The sequence below is a fragment of the Silene latifolia genome, chromosome 7 (genome assembly GCF_048544455.1).
Source record: "Silene latifolia isolate original U9 population chromosome 7, ASM4854445v1, whole genome shotgun sequence".
In the NCBI taxonomy this organism is placed as follows: Eukaryota; Viridiplantae; Streptophyta; class Magnoliopsida; order Caryophyllales; family Caryophyllaceae; genus Silene; species Silene latifolia.
The window spans coordinates 7,153,926-7,175,096 of NC_133532.1; the positions used below are offsets into that span (position 1 = coordinate 7,153,926).

Sequence of the window (21,171 nt, forward strand, 5' to 3'; positions counted from 1 at the left end):
AAAATTCCTCAGAGAGAACTTCTTCAATGCATGGCATAAAACCCAACTCGAATTTGCGTAAAATCAAACTAATCAAGAAAATAAATCAAGAAAATTGATTTTTAATAGTCCTTCACTGAATCAAGACTCTTTTTAAAATAGTGACCAACTACCAAACTACCTAATTCAGAATGGGGCATAACATTTTACCATAAATACAACTTTATACTTACAAGATGAATATGTTTGATCCTTTGCGGATCGGGTCGTAGAGAACTCACCAGTTTAACCACGGCTCTGAAATTCGAGCGATGAAAAAGAAGTTAAAATTCCTCGGAGAGAATTTATTGAATGCATGTGATAAAACCCAACCCGTATTTGAGTAAAATCAAATTACTCAAGAAAATAAATCAAGGAAAATTGTTTTTTCATAGCCTTCACAAGTACAATACCGTCACAGACTATGGCAGACTCGGGATATAGTGTCCGACTGTCTTCCAAGGTGGGTTGTTTGGCATTAAGTCATTACTGGATACTATGATCCTTTGCCCGCGAATAAAAGAAGATGACGTAAAACGGGACAAAGGGGAAGAAAAAAGAAACACAAATGAATCATTTGTGACGGAGAAATGTTACTTTGATAAATAATAATCTGATTATTTTTTTATCATGAAATTGTTTGGTCGCATTTATAAGATGTGTAATTTCGACCCGTCGGCCGTCAAAAAAAAAAAAAAAAAAAAAAAAAAAAAAATAAGATTGTTATTTGTAGTTAAATCTCGAAATAAGAAAAAATGTTGTTTATTTTTTTAAGAGAATCAACTATTTAATGGTAAAACAAAATATTATCAATAATAGGTCCACAATTTTTACCCCGAAAATGATTTTGGAAAATAAATATAAATATGTTATAAGAAAATAATAACCTTTTATTGTAAATAATGACGTTATTCGTCGTCATCCCATTTCAGATGAAGAAACCATCGCCTGAAGCAAGGAGACCGCTGAAAAAAGAAAAAGCAAACTCACTTCTGAGATATTTTTCAGAAAGCTCCTCAGCCAGAAATTTCAACCATCCAACCACTCACTAAAAATATCTTCCTCTGTACCTACAAGGCTACAATATATAAACCCTAAGATCTTATCCATTCCATACATTCACTAATAACACCACAATAATATTTTTGGAGTTCAAGAACTGAAGTTAAGGGAATAATGGAGACGTTGAGTAGGCCGAACAGGAGCGACGTACATTTAAGCGCAGAAGAGGAAGGGAGAATTGAGGAAGAGACTCGAGAGCATTTTGACGGCTTGGCTCCCAAGCGCCACACTAAGCCTCAAAGAAGCGAGTATTCCTCGAATTATGTTGATGTCAATAGCACAGCTGAAAAAATCATCCCAGAATATGCAGAGTTTCAACGACTCGAAAATGATCAAGAGGTGCTTCTGAAACTCACTTTCATTTGATTTGTAGGACATTATCTTATACTCCGTACTTAAATATTTATGGTTCCTAGTAGTAATTAGATCGCAATTAGGATCCTCTCCATTTCATCCTGAAAAGTAACTGGAAGAGGAAAATAATCCTAAAATTGTTTTGTGAGAGAAATGGAGAGGATCCAAACTTGTTCGATGAATGTAATTTTCATTAACCACCGTATCCCATCCTGGCGGAGCCATACAGCCTTTGAGGCACCGGGGACTAGAGTAATAATGTCGTTGACGAGGGTAACCTTATTTTATCTCTGCATTACTTCTGGCCTGAAAAACAAACCTCATGGTACAATACACAAACTTAAATTCCGGATATTCGAGGGAGAGTAACCTTAGGTGGTACCATGTTGATTTTCAGAAACAAATAAGGTAGCACAATTGTTGGTAGTTCACTATGTTCTTATCTAGTGCAGAAATTAGAGAGTAAGAATGAAGGCAATGTGACTGAGGAATTTGTGGAGACGGAATACTACAAGGATCTGAATTGTGTAGATAAGCAACATCACACAGTATGTTCTCGCTCTTTGTACTGTGTAGCAGACAACAATAAACCTATTTTCAGTTTCTGATCATTTTTAATGCATCTCAGACAGGAACAGGTTTCATCAAAATGGAAGATGGCAATGGCCAAGTCTACGGCATAGCTCCTGATTCGATTTCAGTCGTCAAGCATCTAGCAAGGGAAACCCGGCAACTAATGACTGGCTACCATCCATAGATGATGATCAGAACACTCAAGCATCAGACAAGCCTAACAGGAGTGATAACTGAGAAGATGTCAGGCTTTGTCAGTCCCTTCATGTTCAAGCTCCATAATGTGTTATTATGGTGGAAAGTCTTGGTTATTGTGGTGTGATTTGTAATCCTATCTATGTAGCAATTCTACATACTAATAAAAAATATTCCGAAATTTGATCTCGTGGAACTTGTCCTAGTAGTAGCAAAACAACCAAATTTCAAATATATTCCCTCAATGCCTATGACTCTCAAATGGCAGGGTAAGGGAAGGTGGATGTACCAACACATGGAGAGTATGGATGACAACAACAACAACATCAGAGCCTTAATCCCAAAAATGGCAGGGCACATGAATCAGGGGTTCGTGGGTGAAAGTACACCTCAAAATGCGAGAAAAATAGAAAAGGCAAAAATGAAAAACAAAAGGGAGAGCGAAACATAATACAAAGTCAAGGTAAATTTATAGGTTTTATGGAGAGTATGGATGACCCGTGATGAAAATTATGGAGAAATGCATGAAGTGAGTACTAACTACTTCACAATGAAAAGAAAAGCACATATAGCAATATAGCATGATATACTACTATCATTCAAGTCTAAACACCACATTTTTGCGCAGTCTCAAAGACACTACTTTGACTGTGTTTTTCTGGATATGATGTTCCTAATTTTTGTTGAAAGTATCAATTATGGAAGTCTTTTTGATAACAAATGTAAATACATAAGTGTCGTATTTTAACTTTTGATCTTTTTTAAACAATTACAGTCATGTTTAGAAACAATGTGTTTGGACTTGAATGGAGGGGGTATATAACAAGCATACGAACAGGATATATTCTATATATAACTGGTAATGGGAGTGATGGGACAAGATTCAACTCAAGATCTGTTACTGTGGTCAGAAAGACAGATATGCAGGCAGAAGAGAATTGTGTTGTTCATTACTCAACATTAACAATACAAAAAATTGTCATATCCCATGCTTAAGGGGAAAAAATAAAAATAAAGAGACGTGCTATAAATAGGAAAAAAAACTCATTCTACTAAAATGAAGGTGTGACCTACGAACATGTTGTAAACACTACACAGAACAGTCAGATAGTTTCTACGACTTCTTTTTGTACGGAGCAAGCAAAAGAAGAGAAAAATCGTCATATATATCACAGTTGAGATGCCAGTTGAGTGCGTACCGTTGTCACGCTGAGGTATATGATAAAATTAAACTCCTGTGATGTACAAGCTAGCTGCAAAAACAATATCGCGCTTAATGGCATTTGAAGCAGCTTCCATTTTCTTGTATAAGGCTGAGTTCCCCATAATTGATGCAGCATTTTTAAATTCCCGACATGTTTCATCAAGTCGAACGATAGTTCTTACTATTAGACCTTCTGGAACATCAGTTAACTCACAAATATCAGCAAACTCCGTTCCCTGTCACAAAGATGCAAAAAAGTTTAGTCACCATATAAATGCAACAATGCTTTCAACAAGTATATTATGCGAAATGAGTTTTGTATAAGATGGGCTCACAGGTGAGGCAGGCTCAAATCCTTGTGTGTTTTCATTTAATTATGGGGTTAATAGGTTGGTTTCACGTGTAAAACCAACTCACATGTTTTTGAGAATTATGTGATAGAATGATTTATGAAGCTAGTTAGCTAGGTATGAACATAAATAATTTACCTTTGCCCATTCATAAACAACTTCAACAAGACCAAATTTGAGATTATCCCGAGCATACTCTTCTGGGTCTATTGGAAGGTGAAACTTTGCCTGTAGTTGCCCAAGTCTGATGGCTGTATCATATAATCTACAAGAAGATATAAATATATATATTAGTTTAACCTTAAGAGTGATAGCATGACATAGTAAACCCTGGGGACTTATAATTGTTTATGTTGACAAATCTTGAGAAAGCATACATTAGAAATGTAAATGTGTAAACCCTTCTCTAGTTTTCATTGTCCAAGACTCCGAATCCAACCCTAAACTCACATCATCCAGAACAAGAAGTATCGAAACATGAATGCCTCAAATGCTCTTGCCTATGGGAACCAAGGGGAATGACTTGTACACGACCTTACAAAACAAGAGAGTATTTCCAGATAACCCATAGTGAAAATGGCATCAACCACAGAGACAAGCAAAACAGAGTAAGAACACAGATGCTAACCTCTGCACAGCCTTAGAAAGCTTGGGAGTTAAAGACGGCTCGGAAGCATTCTTCTGTTGAAATACAAAAGCAGACATTACTGCCACTGCTTCTTCTGGTTCGAGGTCCCCCATTTGATTCTCAAACAAACACTCTGTGCATATCAGCTCTTCTCCAGAGTTCATCTCACAGGCAACACGACCCTTTATCTGAACCACAAGGTCTTCATCTATACAGCCTACTTCTTTTAGAACATCTATCTGCACAGAGAAAGGATAGTGTTAAAGACCTATTTTGATGTTGCACCCTATGCTATGCAAAATATGTTTTTCCCTGTGCAACAGAGAGCCACAAGAGCAATTTTGATTCTGGCGAGTTTCTAACCCAAGTCTTGAGTATCAACCCTCAATGACTTTACCAGCTAAGCTATATGATATGTGAGTATGCAATGCAGTATGAATAGTTAGGAGTAACATATGCCGTGACAGAGAAAAGCCTCCACACGTAAGCTGTCATACCCGCCCCTGAAAGTCTGGCATCTGTTGAAGCGCTTCATCAGACATTTGAAACTTCAACATATCCACTTCATCTCTGTGCTTGAATATCTCTTTAACCGACTTCATATGCTCATCCAACTTTATACAACCATGGCACTTATTATCTGCCATGTTTTCCAATAACTTGTTCCATTTGTAGTATGTGTGTATTAGGTCCACATTCTTCAGCTTAAGATCTGAGCAACGATAAGAGTTATGAATATAAGGCTCATAATTGAATAGCCTTCATTGTTTTGTTTCTCAGAATAAAAAAAAAAATGTTATGCTACGTAACATCCGATCACATCATATATACTATGAAAGGACATGTTTTTCTTTAACTGAATCTATCTAAACTGAACTTCACCCAATTGAAGACCAAAATGAGCTAAAATGAAGTGACGTGCTGAAATTAAGTCCAAAAGAATTAAAGGAGGGAGGTGGGAATTAAAGTTTAAAAAAACTAATACCAAATTTTACCTCTTACTTCTTTAATTCCTTTCACTTTTCTTTTCTTGTCCATTTCTTTGATTTGTTTGACTTCCATGTTTTTTGAAGTTTCTAAATGCTAAATTACCATATTGTCTTGATAAGTTGTACAGTATGCATTTACAAAAATACGCTTATTTAGTTATTTGGTTCTGATTTGGGTCCAAACTCCAAACCTCCCCATTTACCCCACTTAAGCACCCCATCTAATCTAATCAACCCCACTTATCAAGCCAACCATTTAATCAAAACCTACACACTCACTCATGTGTTTCCCCCAATTTACCCATCACTCATTCATCCCTAACCTAGCCGACCATTCTCTCTCTGAAAAAACTCAAAAGACCTAGAAGATGAAATCTCACTGCCGCACACAAAGAAGTGGACCAAAACAAAACGTGCAAGGAATCAAAGAAGAGGGGAAATTGGTTAATAACACCACTAATCAAATTTGTTACTGTGGCAGAAAAAATTCTGGAACTTTTTATTCAAAGCTTGGCAAATAACCAATTTAATAGTACAAGGGGAGAAAACTGATAGCAAAGGCATACCTTTCTGAGGGTCCAACGCTGGAGGATATTTATCTCTATTATTAGATTTCAGATCCAAAAGCTGCTGGACGGTTTTTGAATAAGCAGCAGTGCTGACATCTTCAAGAAGCCGAGCTTGGTCAACCTTTAGTCTGCAATTACAGATGTAAAGGAACTCTCTATTGTCCACTTCTCTGACCTCGAAATGTTTACCACCAGTCACCCCTTGGTGAGGCAATTTGATGTTGACAACACCGGATCCCTTGCGAGTAGTTGACGAAGAATAATATTCATCATCTAATGCACGTTTTGCCTTAGGCAACAAAACAAAACCTTCTTCTGGTTTTCCACCACCTTTGTCAATTGTGGCCCCAATAGCTGATGTGGATGGCCCTATTAGAGCTAGATCGGGTCTCAGCACTAAAACAATGTATTTTTTAAGGCTAGCTGAAGGGGCTTTTAGTACCACACCGAGTAAATGGTCCGGAGTCTGCAGAAAAGAAGATTGAGCACAATATCAACATAGTTAGACATCATACTCCATCATTAGGATAGACCGACAAAATTGCTCTGAGACATTGAACTAGATATATGGATAGTCTGGGAGGACATTGCTATATTCTTCAACTCATCTAGTGGGTTGATGACATGGCTTCACAAAAAATACATAACCTTCATCCAACATAAAATATAACAGAGCAGAAGTAATAGGAGGAACACTAAGACAGCAATCTAATGTGTTGCAGAAACTTTAATGCAATATGGCAGACAACTCCAAAGACTCGTCAGTTCCAATGCTTAGAATATTCCAATGCTTAGAATAAGTAAAGTCCAGTAAGCTTTAATGCTTAATTCCTCAACCCCAACGACAATATTTAACGACACACATAACGTTATCCTGAGTCGCTATGAGTTGAAGTATGCACAAATCCCAAAAAATAAGGACTTATAAAAATAGAAAGAAATTGTGAACAGCTGATTTCAAGCTTGCAATAAAACAAATGCAACTTTAGGGATGTGTCTCTATCAAATAGGCTATAGACCAGCTATTTATCTCATTAACTCACCGTTGGAGATTTGACAACCACCACCCTTCCAGGCAAAAGAAACGACTGAGCAGCATGAGACTGCATGATGCCATCCGTTATCTTGTCCAAATATCCCTCAGCCTCTTTGTACATCTTATAGTATTCTTCAATGGATGGTTCACCCTTTATGCATCTACAAGTAAAATGAAATGATTTTAGGTTAAACGTGTTTAAAACATACGTAAATGGAATCAAAGATGATGGCTGGGGAAAGGGAGCTAGGCATAGTGGTATGCTCTCGCTTAACAAATGTGAGATAAAGCTTCAGTTGTCACAGACCTCACAGTGTCCTGGGCCCATACAAGGGTCATCCCCGGCTGCCTATCTGGCAAAGTTCTATACCATATGGCCAGAGTTAAGTACTTCAGTCCGTTTCGTAACAAACTAAAATCGCAATTATACATGTGCCTATCTGGCAAAGTTCTCTAGATATGTCCAGACCATAGGTAAACCATTTTTGTTAAAGGTATTCTTCATATATAACAGCCATTCTAGGACTTCTATTTATTCCCCCATTATCTCCATTATCAACCAACCTTGGCTCCAACTCCATTAACCTCCTTTCTCCATCATTTACACCCCTCAAGTTCCCAACCATACTGGGCTACCAGTGGCAGTCACCACTATAAGTGAACCATTCACCCTAATACTACCAGATTGCCCCCCTCCCCCCTTACCCCACGAATCTAATCTCCTTCCCCCTTTAATTCTTTTTTTTATAATATTTATGCATAATTAATTATTTAATGCTTCTCTGGAACAGGAAAGCAAAAAAAAAAAACTTAACCATCAAACTACCATGAGTTTCAGAAGAGAACACCGTGATTGCTCCATGAGCCAAAACTAATCCAAGGAACAAGGGCTACACCCTATAGCGAGGTAGGGCCTTGGATATATGCAACCTTCCCTCAGTATTCACAATACAGTCGGATGACCCATATTGAAAATTGTGTCAAGAACTGAGTCTGCTACTTCACTATTAAATTTGTTACAACAATTTAGTAAGTCATTTAATTTTATTTATCATACTCAACTGCGAATCTTCTGATCCATTTGAAATGGAAAAGTAAGGTGTACCTCAGAAACTTTAGCATAAAAGTTAATCACAGATTATTTTCATATCACCATAGATCCATTCCCTAGAACCTCTTGGCAGCTAAAGTTTTTTAATTGGCAGAAGAATCAATTTTGAACTTCTAATAAAACAAGTGAAACATACTCTATTGTTTTTGCAGGCTGTGCAAGCTTTCGCATCAGAAGCTGTTGCTTTTCAGGAATATTCTTTTGAGCATGAAATTCAGCAAAACTTCTTTTCAGCATGTCTTCTACCTACAGTTGTAAGCAGAGTAAATATAAATAAGTGTCCCTGTTAGAGAGCAGCATATAACAGTAAAATACTCAAAAGGTAAGACAATGTTAGTTACATGCAACCAAAACAAGCAGCTCTATCTCTTCTTCATTCTAAAAACTGTAAGCGATCAGCACTACAGTCAGTTTTACAAAAAGGCTGTCAAATAGTAAATTTTGATATTATAGTGTACATACAATAATTCAGCTTTTTACGTTGTCATGAAATTTTACCAGAAGTCTGGAATACAGGATTCTTTCCAAAGACCCATAGCTTACAATTTAGGACAAGACATCCGTGAGGGGGTAATGAACCATTTAAAGTTGAAAGTTCAAATGACACGACATATACAACAATAAAGTTGTTGCACAAGACTATATTTTAATTTGCAGATCCAGAAACTTATGTTCTCTCAGCTAAGACTATCAGTCTCAAATAACAGAAGCAATATTTTTTAAATCCAGAATCATTGCATAAATCAAACTTCTCATCCAAGCACCTTTAATTCTTCAACGCGAAGTAGATGCAGAATCATGATATAAGTCAATCGAAACTGAGATTCAAGTCTAGTGGGATTTCCAACAATGACTTGTTTCATATCACTTTCTTCTGGAATCTCGTCACGGCACATTATAATAACTGTTCCAAATTTATCAAGCCCTCGTCTGCCAGCACGACCAGCCATTTGGGTATACTCCCCAGGAATTATCTGCCTGAATTCCTTCCCGTCAAACTTTCTTAAAGTATCAAAAACCACCTACAGAAAGAAAGTTTCTTTAGGACAGGATATTGAGTCCAGACACACACACACACACACACACACACACACACACACACACACGCTAAGTTAAAAGACAACCAATATAGAATGTAATGCTCAGAGCAAAGTGCAAGGCTTATACCCAAAATTGCCTCTCGACTACTGTGCCATCACTATTCTCAAATCAATTTTTTGTATTACTTAATAGCTAATTCATAGGGGTGCAATTCCAAGTACAGAGGAAGTAAACATTGACTTACAATGTATAAAAGAAATGCTGATAAAAATTTCACATAGGAGTGGTTTTCAAATTTCATTAATAGCAATAAAAACAGTGTATCTCCATGGAACATCTGTATTTCTTGATTCAGTTTTACGAACATAAGACAATTCATCTCAATAACACAGAGGCATTTTAGCACAAAAGATTCTAGGTAAAGCTTTCCAAATTGGAACAAATTTTTTGTCACATTTGCTTAACTCAGCAATGTCATCATTGCTCTACAGCACAAAATGCTGTAGAAAGGTTGTTTCCAGTAACACGTATAATTGACGTCTTAGATTTAATCAAAATCCTGAACCCAGGGCACCTGTATGGGTTAGTGTGGGAGACGGCGATCCGAATTACTTTTTAACAGCTATTGCTGGCTAGCGGAAAATTGGCTGACAGTTTCAGAAAATTGGCTTCAGCTAAAATTTCATGCTGACAAGCACATTTTATAAGTTGAAACGACAACATTTTATTAGTGTGTTAACTTTTTATATAATGTTCGAAACAAAAACTGAGACAAATCTCAATATCCAACTGTCAGAAGGAAAAGGTTCCAGCCAGCTGAATCAGTCTAAATACACCAGCACCAAACTGAGTTTAGGTTTGACACTAGATGAAGCACCTATAGAGATCAATACGTAACAGAAATAATATTCTGGGACATAAGAAATAGTCCACTTTTTCATAAGGTTACTATCAAGATCAAGAGGGTCAAATGCTGAAAAGTAATATACAACAAGCAGCGACCAAAGCACAACACAAATACTCGGAGATGAGAGGGAAAGTTAAAATTTTAGGGATAGCAAATCCACGAAATAAAGCAAAGTGACTCACTGTTCTAGCAGGAGCATTAACACCCATGGCAAATGTCTCGGTCGAAAACAAAACCTGGAAAAAAAAACCAAGGACAGAAAATGAAATCAGTATATGTGCACCACTAGGAACTCAAAATACCGTCACTTCTTACCAAAATAACACAAAACATAAGAGTATAAACACGAACAGCTGAGCACATGGAGTAACATTACTGGAGAACATCAAAGGCTACAGTAAATGGCAAGGTAGCCTTTCCCTTGTGTGACACAAAGTGGCGATTATGTTGTTTTAAGATCAGTCATAATGAAAATTATGCTGAAAGTCTAATTGAATTACTGCTATCACACAATTAAATGAGGTGCAATTAGTTTAGAGAGTCATTTAGCTTTATCCCATCACAAATTCATAATTGAGAACTACATAATGTGAGGCTTTGGCTCTATTAAAAAGCAAGTACCCACAAGGCACACAATCAATGTGCATAGCTATGACAGCATATAGAACCCTCTCATTGAGAAACGCAAGTTAAAAAAAAAAAAAAAAAAAAACTACCTATACCTTGATAACACCGCGACAAAATAGCATCTCAATAACTTCCTTTACGATAGGTAGAAGCCCAGCATGATGCACTCCAATACCTCTACGAAGAAGACTTTCAACTCTAAGAATCTGCGAAAATTTATCACTTAAGTACATACTGGGACAAACCAGGTCAAGAATAATACTCGTAATAATCAAGCTGTAATAACCTGAGGTAGATTTCGGTCAGATCCCTTGAGCCTTGAAAATGCTTTGTCACAAAACACACGAATTTCACTCTTCTCTGAACTACTAGTAAGGTCAATACTTGTCATACTATCAGCCGATCTATCACACCGGTTCTTTGAAAAACAAAAAACGATTACCTACAAAAAGGCAAACAAAAGCCATGTCAATGCTAAAGTACTAAACTATTACATCAATAAAGCCTTAGTTGCAAAATGACCCACAAAAACTACTTGCCAGATAAAAATATAAAAGTACATACAACATAAAATACTACATTGCATTACACAGAAAGATGTAAGTTGAACATGTTCTGTTTGACTTTTGTAGAACTCCCTGAACTTGACAAAAAAAAAAGGCAAAAACGCTTCAGAGATCACCACCCTGCTTTGTGAAAGACAGGGACACTAAAGGAATATGTGTTTTACAAAAGACAAGCATGCACGACCTTGATGTCACTTGTCAGTATATTTAACGCTTACCGGTAAAAGTGATTTTTTTAACAACTTGTTGACAAGTTGTAACCATAAAGAAGCATCAGATCTTCTCAAACTGAAATTATTCTGGTTTCCATTTGCCCCTTTCCCATTCAAATTTCCTGTATTATGGGACCCAGAATGCTTTTGTTGCCCACGATAAGTATTGTCCCGGTTCTGAGTATGAGCTCCACCAGATCCAGCTGAAGAACCATAAGACATAGCAGAACCACTTCTGGCTGTACTAGAATTCTTTTTCTTGTGTGCATCTTTCGCAGCTTTCATACCCTGAGGCACAAAAGCTTCATTCTCACAAATTCTGTAGAATTCACCGGAGTAAAATAGGCAGTGCTCCAATGGGACTGGTCTCTTAGTAGTCCTGATATTAAGAAATGGAACATAAGTACATAAAAAATTTTCAGAAACTGACATATTTTGGGACTTGATATGTAGCTATTCTACTAATACAGACTAATAGCAAATGACTCCACAGCAAGTATTAGCAGATATGCCAGCCCAAGTATGACACAGAATAGCATCTCACCCAGTGACACGGATGGTCTTCTGCTTTGTTCTTCCTATCCAGTCAGCAAATTCAATGGTATTTGGAACCTAAAGGATAAAAGTTGCAAAACATCAACAAATCTGAGAGTAAAACAATGTATAATGGGGATGTCGAGGACTGAAGAAGTGAAGACAACATTAAAAAAACTGAATTTGCGAATTTCACACAATTAAGCCATAGAGCTCTACATAAAATATGAATTGCTGTACTTAAATAGTTGAATATAATCAGTCGTAGTCTCATAGACTTACCAGCATCAAAATAATAAATTGCTTAACCACAGAAAATATAAAGCTTTAAATTAATCAATTCACTGAATGAAATTCTATAAGAGAAATTGACTTCATAACATAAAGTACAAAATTGATCAATAAGAACTCTATTAAGTTCAGTGGGAATAAACAAACGTCTGCATAGAATGCAATAAACAATCAATCACATCCTCTAACTTGCTATGTTCCATTTACTTTGTTTTCCCTTGCCTGTTCTATTTTGCCTTTCCCCTTCTTCAGTAAGGACCAACAACCAAGTTCAAAAGGCCCGAGGTCGGTTATATGACAGATTAGAAAAACAAAAAGCCTAAAAGGGTTGCGTGAGACAGTACTTACTGTGGCAGAAAGTAGGACAATGTTAATGTGACGAGGAAGCATTATTATAACTTCTTCCCAAACAACACCTCTTTCAGCATCATTCACGTAGTGAACTTCATCAAATATAACCTACATAATTTGCCATCTATGTTAAGAAAAATAATGTAAATGATATCGCTAATAGGAAAAGCCACAAAAAGCATGCCAAATTTTCTTACCCATTCAATGTCACGGATAATATCGGCGCCTTTGTACAACATGGACCTCAATATTTCAGTAGTCATGATGAGACAGGATGCCTCTGGCTTCAAGCTAATATCACCAGTAAGAAGACCAACATCAAACTTCCCAGTGAAATCTCTGTACTTTTGATTGCTGATTGTCTTGATCGGAGCTGTGTATACAGCTCGAGTACAATGCTACAGAAAGAGATTAGTCAGTAGAAACGTGACATGATTTGAAATTCAGCAACTAATAAGAACACTAACTGTGCTGACTGACATGGTGCTCCAGTCTACAGATACGGAGCATACAGGTACTAAAGTTTTTTGTGTGTGTTGGGACTAAAGTTTGTTATCTGTAAATATCAACAGGAAGGAGGAGAGTAAAACTGCAGAGTGAAAATAGAATAGTTCATACTTTTGAGGCCAATGCAAATGCATACTCAGCAACAACTGTCTTTCCAGCTGATGTATGAGCTGCCACAAAAACAGACTTTCCTTGTTCGAGATAATAAATAGCCTGCGATTATCATGCAAAAAAGATATCCAAGGCACATAGGTCAGTGAAGAAACATCTGTTAAATAGTAACGTGCAAAAAATGATCCAAAAAAAGTGATGGCCCAGCAGTCGAGCCATTTTTTTTCAGCTAGATAAAATACTCCGTAGTTTGGAAGCCTACAAAAAGATGATTCTTCCCCAGATACGAAAGGCATGTCTATGAGAACGAACCCAGTAGTATTTATAAATATCAATCACACCATCCAACAGATCAAAACCATATCTGGAACTGAGTTCTAAAATGCTGGTGTATGTGCTCCTAATCCTCAGGCATCATGATTTAGTAGAATTTCCAAGCCCAATCTCATTAACTAACCTTTCAGAAAGACAAAAGCGAGTTCAACCTAGCCAAATATAGATCAGCTGAAAGTTAAGCCTTACGGAGTATATACTAATTCCAGTTACTTTGCAGGACTGAGACGTTTGGTTCGCAAATTCCTAATATCAGATATGAGTTTGAAATGGTCTAAATCCGTACCAAGTGTTTGTATGGCATACGGGCCTGTGATACCCAACGGGAAGGTGGATACTGCTCATACCACCCCCCTAGATATCAAATTTAGTTACCATTACACATTCTTGGTCCAAAAATAACACCTTTGAAAAAAAAAACTAGCAAAGTACCCAAATTGTTCGTCATTTTCAAAAGTTAAAACAATAAAGTTCTATCTTTTTATTCTAAAATTATTTTGCTTCCAAATTTTTGATGAAAATATTTTAGTTGGACATTTTTTTACGTGTACCGGAATTATCATGTTTTTGCAGAACCACTTCTTGTCAGTTGTAAAAACATTTGTACTTCATAAGTAAGATGGTCATTTGGGACATTTGAGAATGAATGCTAATTTTTACATGCAGTGTTTTTTTTTATTTTCTGATTTAAAATTCTAGGGCTTTATAAAAATCATATTTTATGTTATACAATTGCTTAAAATAAAAATTTTACAAACTTTGAGTTCATTCCTAGTTCATCCCAATAATTTAACCAAACACTTCCTATGAGGAATCAACTAAGCAAGTTCCAACTCCACACCACCGTAGTTTGATTCCTAATACCAAATCTACCACTTAGCAACATCTACATGGTTCTCAAAGCACTAGACAGGAATGAAAGCACAACTAACTCAAGGATAAATATGAGAGGTCTCACATATCTAAAAATGATATTTTAGACACTGTCAGGTCAGCCATATTGAACAACTAAATTTACCAGATAGCCCTCAACATGTCAATATAAAACAATAGAAGGGGGTATTCAAGCGTAAAAGCTTTATTGCGGAATCTCCCTCACAGTCAAAAGTGGGCTGCTTAACTTAGCAGGCAACAAATATCCTAAACAAAAAATTCCGGAGAAAATGTCAGAAGAACTTCATAGTTTAGAGTATGTTATACCGTTGCACATATACGCTTTGCTAGGATAAAGGGATTTGGAAGAAAAGCGAGGTAGGCAATTTCCTTTATTTGGTTAGCAACATGGATGTGGATAACTTTGGGAAGGGAGGGAAAATGAATCTCTCCTACAAGTCAAATTAAAATCCTTTCAGCTAGGAAAGACTTCGAGAGAAAACTCACTCAGTCCATTCACCCTCCCCTTCTCTCCCTTTCCCTTCCCTTCTTCCCCTCCCCTCCCCTTTGCTTTTTTTATCCAAACACGACTAACACGCCCATAGTAATGCTTACCAAACTAGCACATGGTGTAGTAAATTCATGATAAGAAATCGTAAAAGCGGCATAATATGTACCTCCTTCTGAAATGAATCTAATTCAAATGGAAAGTCAAGAGCCATATCAGGAACAAGTTCATGAAAACGATCTGCAATAGGTAAACTGCCTCCACGGATAGCCCAAATCTGCAGAGACGAGAACTCTTAGATATATGGCATTACGGAAATAAAATTATAACTGTAACACATGTGAATAATGTAAACAAACTTCACAGAAGGTCACCTCTTTCTGTTCCCCATTTTCTTCATTTTTCTGATCAACCTTTAAATCTGGCACTGCAGACTCGACTGATAATATTTCATCTAACTCAAAAGATTCAACAATTGGAACATCAAGTGAGGTTTCATCTTGTGCCAATTCAACTCCTGAATCAACATTATGTACTTCTGATTGACCGCCTGCCAGAAACGTGAGGTTGTCAGTGCATGAAGAATTTTGAAGGCCAAGAATAATAAGAAATAACCAGAACAGATGGTTGCATTGACAAAGTTTTACAATTCAGCAGCAGGTCAGCAGCTGACTTCTATACATGAGTTACAATTCCAAATCTTAGATAACCCAAATTGACATGATAACCATCTTACAAAAATTTGTAATTATAGTGAATGTTTTCGGAAAAAATGCTAAATCATGCCTCTACCCCTATTAAATCATATTTGCCACAATGGAAACATCTACATATAGACCTGTCAAACAGGTACGGGTTGGGCAGGTCGGGTCATACAGGTCGGGTCAGAATACGGGTCGGGTTAGGGTCAGAATACCGGGCACTCGGGCAGAAAAAAGTTTTTGACGCCTCTTATTTTATCACTTTTCAGCCGAAAAAACCTACTCCCTCCTATTCCAAATAACCCTCCCGATTTACTTTCCCGTCTATTCACAATACCTCCCCTAGTTCTATTTTTGTAAAGTGTTTGTGTGGTCCAAATTTAATTGTATGTTGGGTAGTGTGTTTGTGTGGTCCAAGTTTAATTATATGGTGGGGTAGTGTGTTTCCTTAATGTTTGTGCCAAAATGAAAGGGGAAGGTTAGGTAGAATAGGAGGAGGGAGTACTTTTTAAAATTAGAACATACTAGTATTTAATATTAATAATATGATTATGTTTATTATTTATCGTACTTATATTAAGACATTTATAGAAATATAATTATTTTATTTTTAATAATTTATAAGTTACATAAAATTGATCTATAAATTAATTTTTATTAAAATATTAAAATAATTATTTTTATATTTATTATTTCAAATATAATATAAGAATATTAATATTTTAATTCTTGATTTATCATTGACCCATCGGGTCGAATGGATTGGGTCGGTTTCAACCCTAAAATAACGGGTCATTTCGGATTTTCGGGTCGCGGGTCAAGATTTACGGGTCTTTGATCTTAAAGATCCAGGTCGGGTGTACGGGTCGGGTAATGTTTTGACAGGTTTATGTACATATCATAGGAGGACCCACTATTTGCTTGTTTGCTACGAAGTATATGATTTTATATGCAACCGCTATTTAAGAGTGTATAATTTTGTTATGCCTCTACATATACAAGTATACAGCATGAAGGAACACTTAGAATAATCACTACAAGACTCCAGCTGACACCCTAGTCTTCAAAAGTCAAAACATACGTTAACTTTTCACTTTCATTCTTTCCATCTCTGCCAACACACTATATCTTCTTTCATCTAAACTAGTCTTCAGTTAAATCCTAGTATGTGTGAGGTCATAATTAAGAAGGAAAAATCATACATACCGTCAGATTGACGCTCATCATTTTCACCTAAGTCCTCTTCCCATGCTCTCTTGAACAAGTCATCAAACTGCAGAGACAGAGTGCTCTGTACACACTGCCAATGAAACAAAAGTCACCCTTAAATGCAACAGAGTAAATAATGAATATTTGCAAAGAGTGTTAAATGTTGAAGCAAAATACAAATGCACAGAATGCAGCGCATGCATCTAATTTACAAAAGATAGCTCGCAGAAATTTTAGCGTACCTGCTTATCATCGGACACACTCTTGAGAGGAACTTGATCGTTATTAACATTCCATGAACAAGGATATGCCTTCAGAATTTAAACAACAGAAGAGGACAGAACCAGTAAGCACTCTAAACTACGTGAATGACAAGAAATTCTATTTCCCACGCCCAAACCCCAGCTATTTTTATTGTCTTCGTAGTTCTCTATTGTCTTTATAGAAAATTAATAAATAAATGGTGAAAAAATTAAGTATTTCTTATGATCGACATCAGTCCCTTAGTGACAGACGGAATACAACTCAAATGTACCTTCAGTTCACCAAGATCCAGTCCTTGTTTAAAGCTGGGAGGATGTTTCTCAGCCGGACCACCTTCAAGCACCTCACGTACCCATTCACCATTTAAAGCACCCTCGGGAACAACCCTTGACAAAGAATGGGAGTTATCTAAACCTCCAGGACGAAATGGACGACTGTTAATGCTACCCCTTACAAAATCCTTTGCAGCTCCATTAATTCGCGGCAAAGAACCAGTGTCTTCTGCTCCAGCGGTCAATTCGGATATCTCTACCTAACAAAATGGGTCAAACTCTGAGGATAAACTAAAACAAGGTAACCATATTTGATTCAATGTAAATAATATGATGTAGATACCTACCAACATGATGAAAGTAACCTAAATTATCGACACATGAAACACAAGATTAAATTGTCATGAGATAGAATGGGATATGAGACGTGAACATACCTCAACTGACTGCGGCTCCCAACGTTCAAGATCCTTGTCTTTTGTACGCCTAAATGGTAATTCCCATTCAAGAGCCACAGTTGTCCGAGGCAATGACGACTCCAGTGGTATTTTGGCCTTACCAAACCAGTCAAAATCCCAGTCTCTTCCAGCTGCTTCTGGTGAAAATTCATCTGGATCTAATCTTGGCGTTAGGTACTTCTCCTCTATATATTCTACGATAGATTCCCGAGTTTCGCTAGGAAAGGCAGGCGGCTGATATTGCAAGAGTTTAACCAGATATCATGTACTACACAGTAAGCAACCAAACCAACATAGTTTGCTAGGCAGTAGAGGTAATTTCAATCTAATAGTTGATTTACTTCGCAGTTACCCGATAGCAAACAATCGTCACAAAGACCCGTAAAAACAAATCAATTTTTAGCACCGAATTCTCAGCAAATCCAATATGATATTTCTGAACTGGCAGTATGATTAAACATATGTCGAAGAGGTTATTGTTGACCTACAGAAGACATCAATATATTTAAATCAGATCACAACTAGACAGTTTGTTTTAACCCGTTCGACTAGTATGTTAAGACTAATCCATAACTATCACTATAAATATTTGGTCCTTTCCATATAAGATGCCATGCTAACCGGAACAGTAACTTAAAAAACACCCATATATCCTATTTTTCTTTAACCTTCTAATTCCCAACCAATAAAAACCCTCAGTATATTCAATTACCGACAAATCGGCAATGTCAACATCACGTCCTAATAAAACCAACAGATGCCTGCAAACACAGTAAATTAGCAATTATCTACTAAATACTGGTCTTCCATGACCTAAATTACGCAACACTTTGACAAATTACTCAACAATCTATTAAGCTCGTCAAAAACCTCCTGTAAAATCAAAATATACGCAATCCCTCTTTCTAATGTTATACACCTCCAATGCTTAATTACAGCATTTTTTATACAACGATCTTACACAATTTCATCTTCAAAATACCTCGAGTACGACTAGTTCACTCCAAAAACTAATTCCACTCCAAAATATATGCCACGCTTGAACAAATCACTCAACAGATATCTAAACGCTGGCTCAAATCAATTCAACTAACTACCACACCAATTAAACAATTTCAAAAACATAACTATGTTAATTCGAACTAAATTTAACACTAAACTCAGACAAAACCGTCGCATATGCACCTCATATACAAAAAGCAATCTCACCTTATTTCACACAATGATCTTAAGCATATACAACAATTTTACACAAGACTAGTTGAACCACATAATATGTTGAATTCGACAACCTCATCACAACAACTAATTCCACTTACACTCAAACAAATCACTCAGCATATCATCTAATCCCTAGCTCAAACCAATTCAACTAACTACCACGCTAATTAAACATTTTAACAACATAACTACATCAAATTAAAACAAAAATAACCTCTAACTCAAATGCAACTCACAAAACAACGATTTTACACAAGACTAATTAAACGTAGTAATATGTAGAATTCGCCAAACTCACCACAACAACTTACAACGATTTTACACAAGACTAGTTGAGCATCATGATACATCGAGTTCGACAAACTCATCACAGCAACTAATTCCACTTACACTCAAACAAATCACTCAGCATATCATCTAAACCCTAACTCCAATCAATTCAACTAACTACCACACCAAATTAACATTAAACTCAACAAAATCACTCAAAACAATAGGATTACATCAAATTAACATCAAACTCAAATGCAACTCACTTAACAACAATTTTACACAAGATTAATTAAACGTCATAATATGTCGAGTTCGACAACCTCATCACAACAACTTACAACGATTTTACACAAGACTAGTTGAGCATCGTAGCGAGTTCGACAAACTCGTCTCAATAACTAATTCCACTTACACTCAAACAAATCACTCAACATATCATCTAAACCCTAACTCCAATCAATTCAACTAACTACCACACCAAATTAACATTTAACTCAACAAAATCACTCAAAACAATAGGATTACATCAAACTCAATTGCAACTCACTTAACAACGATTTTACACAAGACTAATCAAACTCGTAATATGTCGAATTCGACAAACTCAGCACAACAACTTACAACGATTTACACAAGACTAGTTGAGCATCGTAATACGGCGAGTTCGACAAACTCATCACAGCAACTAATTCCACTTACACTCAAAAAAATCACTCAACATATCATCTAAACCCTAACTCAAATCAATTCAACTAACTACCATAACAATTCAACAACTACATCAAATTAAAACTAAAATTAAACATTAAAATTAATAACTTAATAAAATAACTCAAAAAAAGAGGAAAGAGAGAAGATTATACGATGATGAAGTCAGGAATATCGCGAAGAGGATTTTCGCCTTCGACGGGAGGAAGAGGTTCGACCCGGAGATGGCCGCTGTGACCTGTAAACCCGACCCGGAATGATAGTTCGTTACCTACTTGAATTCGATCCATTTCATGTCACTGTGTGTACTCTAATTTCGAATACTTCTGTCTTAAACGAGAATTTTGCCTTTTTTTATATTCTCTTTTGCTTTGGCGGGCAACTTTAATGGTGAAGATTTAGGGAAGGAGTTCAAGGGTTGCTTCACTTGATTAGTTAGTTCTTGTTTTTTTTGGGTGTGTTCTTGATTTGGGGTAGTGATGTCAATATTAATTTGGGGTGGTGATGTCAATATTAATAATATGGATTGTTATTGAATAATTTTTTACTCCATATTTTATTACTCCCTCCTATTTCCTTATATCTTCCCCTTTCTTTTGGGCACAAAAATTAAGAAAGGGGAGAAAGGGGAAGAAAGAAGGAATAAAGTAGAATAAAGTATTGTAATATTGAAATTTATTTCAGAAAATAATAAAGAATGAATGATGAATAAAGAATAGATAGATAAAGTAATGAGAGTTGTTGATTTTTTAGGAGATAGAAATTAATAAAAAAATAAATGAAACTTACCAAAAAATAAAAAAGGGAAGATAATCAAACTTGTGTGAAAAAGGAAAAAGGGAAGATAATAGGAAATTGGAGGAAGTATTATTTATATTTAAATTGGGGTGTTTACTTTTGAAATCCTTTACCGCATTGATTTATTGTTTTTGAGGACGAGGGGATTCGTAATTGTTACTCGTATTGTGTATTTTGTTACCATGTGTGTAAGTCGTAACTCATAAGGGATAATATTGAGCAGTTAAGTGCATGTAATAGTTTGCAAACCGTGCATATCAGATCAGTTAATAGATCTATTTAAGTTTTTTTAACTACTAAACTTCACACTACATAAT

The 21,171-nt window shown here is 36.2% G+C and overlaps 2 protein-coding genes across 3 annotated transcripts; one reads left to right on the plus strand and one right to left on the minus strand.

Moving 5' to 3' along the window:
- Positions 1-1,049: 1,049 nt before the first annotated feature.
- Positions 1,050-2,391, plus strand: LOC141591563 (uncharacterized). Its single transcript, XM_074411942.1, has 3 exons — positions 1,050-1,419; positions 1,887-1,982; positions 2,063-2,391. Exons 1-3 carry the CDS (start codon positions 1,195-1,197, stop codon positions 2,189-2,191), a joined length of 450 nt encoding a protein of 149 aa, XP_074268043.1. The 5' UTR covers positions 1,050-1,194; the 3' UTR covers positions 2,192-2,391.
- A 733-nt stretch (positions 2,392-3,124) lies between these two features.
- Positions 3,125-20,595, minus strand: LOC141591562 (DExH-box ATP-dependent RNA helicase DExH11). 2 transcript variants are annotated; one of them, XM_074411940.1, is made up of 23 exons: positions 20,212-20,595; positions 17,834-18,088; positions 17,396-17,656; positions 17,103-17,171; positions 16,858-16,951; positions 15,325-15,500; positions 15,120-15,227; positions 13,237-13,338; positions 12,816-13,016; positions 12,616-12,726; positions 11,987-12,054; positions 11,449-11,821; positions 10,951-11,106; positions 10,760-10,870; positions 10,220-10,273; positions 8,854-9,111; positions 8,226-8,335; positions 6,986-7,139; positions 5,940-6,408; positions 4,882-5,096; positions 4,385-4,623; positions 3,895-4,021; positions 3,125-3,642 (listed from the first exon to the last, which is right to left on the minus strand). In XM_074411940.1, the coding sequence occupies exons 1-23, from the start codon at positions 20,344-20,346 to the stop codon at positions 3,430-3,432; spliced, it is 4,059 nt and encodes a 1,352-aa protein (XP_074268041.1). In that variant the 5' UTR covers positions 20,347-20,595; the 3' UTR covers positions 3,125-3,429. The 2 variants fall into 2 exon arrangements, with proteins under 2 accessions (XP_074268041.1, XP_074268042.1); XM_074411941.1 differs by having other exon boundaries at positions 16,858-16,942; positions 20,212-20,537.
- Positions 20,596-21,171: the final 576 nt, after the last annotated feature.

Bases quoted from the DNA above. Each gene is read 5' to 3' on its own strand.
- LOC141591563 (XM_074411942.1), top strand. From the start codon at position 1,195: ATGGAGACGTTGAGTAGGCCGAACAGGAGCGACGTACATTTAAGCGCA. The intron at 1,420-1,886 runs GTGCTTCTGAAA...TATCTAGTGCAG, and splicing joins GACTCGAAAATGATCAAGAG to AAATTAGAGAGTAAGAATGA. The intron at 1,983-2,062 runs GTATGTTCTCGC...AATGCATCTCAG, and splicing joins TAGATAAGCAACATCACACA to ACAGGAACAGGTTTCATCAA.
- LOC141591562 (XM_074411940.1), bottom strand. From the start codon at position 20,346: ATGGATCGAATTCAAGTAGGTAACGAACTATCATTCCGGGTCGGGTTT. The intron at 10,274-10,759 runs GTATAGGTAGTT...TTTTTTTTCCAG, and splicing joins TTTGTCGCGGTGTTATCAAG to GTTTTGTTTTCGACCGAGAC. The intron at 8,336-8,853 runs GTGCTTGGATGA...TTACAACTGTAG, and splicing joins TTCGCGTTGAAGAATTAAAG to GTAGAAGACATGCTGAAAAG.